The 311-nt window shown below is 36.7% G+C and overlaps 1 protein-coding gene across 1 annotated transcript in view; it reads right to left on the bottom strand.

Moving 5' to 3' along the window:
• Positions 1 to 263: 263 nt before the first annotated feature.
• LOC105505857 (60S ribosomal protein L36a-like) overlaps positions 264 to 311 on the bottom strand; it is a 507-nt gene continuing 459 nt past the window's right edge. The window contains exon 2 of the mRNA XM_011933822.1: positions 264 to 311. This exon is cut by the window's right edge and continues 6 nt beyond it. Coding sequence (XP_011789212.1) covers positions 264 to 311 — 48 coding nt within the window.

Below are 311 nucleotides of genomic sequence, written 5' to 3'. Positions count from 1 at the left end.
TAGTGTGCTGATGAATGTTCAACAGTTGGCTCTCTGGGGAAAAATAAATCCCTGATTTGTAGCATTTACCAATCTCCTTGGTGATAATACTCCCATCTTTGTCAATCTAACAGTCAGTTTAATATCAGCCTGCTGCAAAATACTTGAAAACTGAGCTGGTACAGGCCAGTGATATGTATGGACCTATCTCTCTTTCTTTTTTTTTTTTTTTTGAACTGAACATAAACTCAAGATTTTATTGTCTTCATAATAAAAGATGACACTTAGAACTGGATCACTTGGCCCTTTCTCTTCTTATCTCCTCCCAGTTC

The sequence above is a fragment of the Colobus angolensis genome, unplaced genomic scaffold (assembly GCF_000951035.1).
Source record: "Colobus angolensis palliatus isolate OR3802 unplaced genomic scaffold, Cang.pa_1.0 Scaffold13, whole genome shotgun sequence".
NCBI lineage: Eukaryota > Metazoa > Chordata > Mammalia > Primates > Cercopithecidae > Colobus > Colobus angolensis.
The sequence above is the reverse complement of the archived record's forward strand: the minus strand, read 5'-3'. Positions and strand labels throughout refer to the sequence as shown.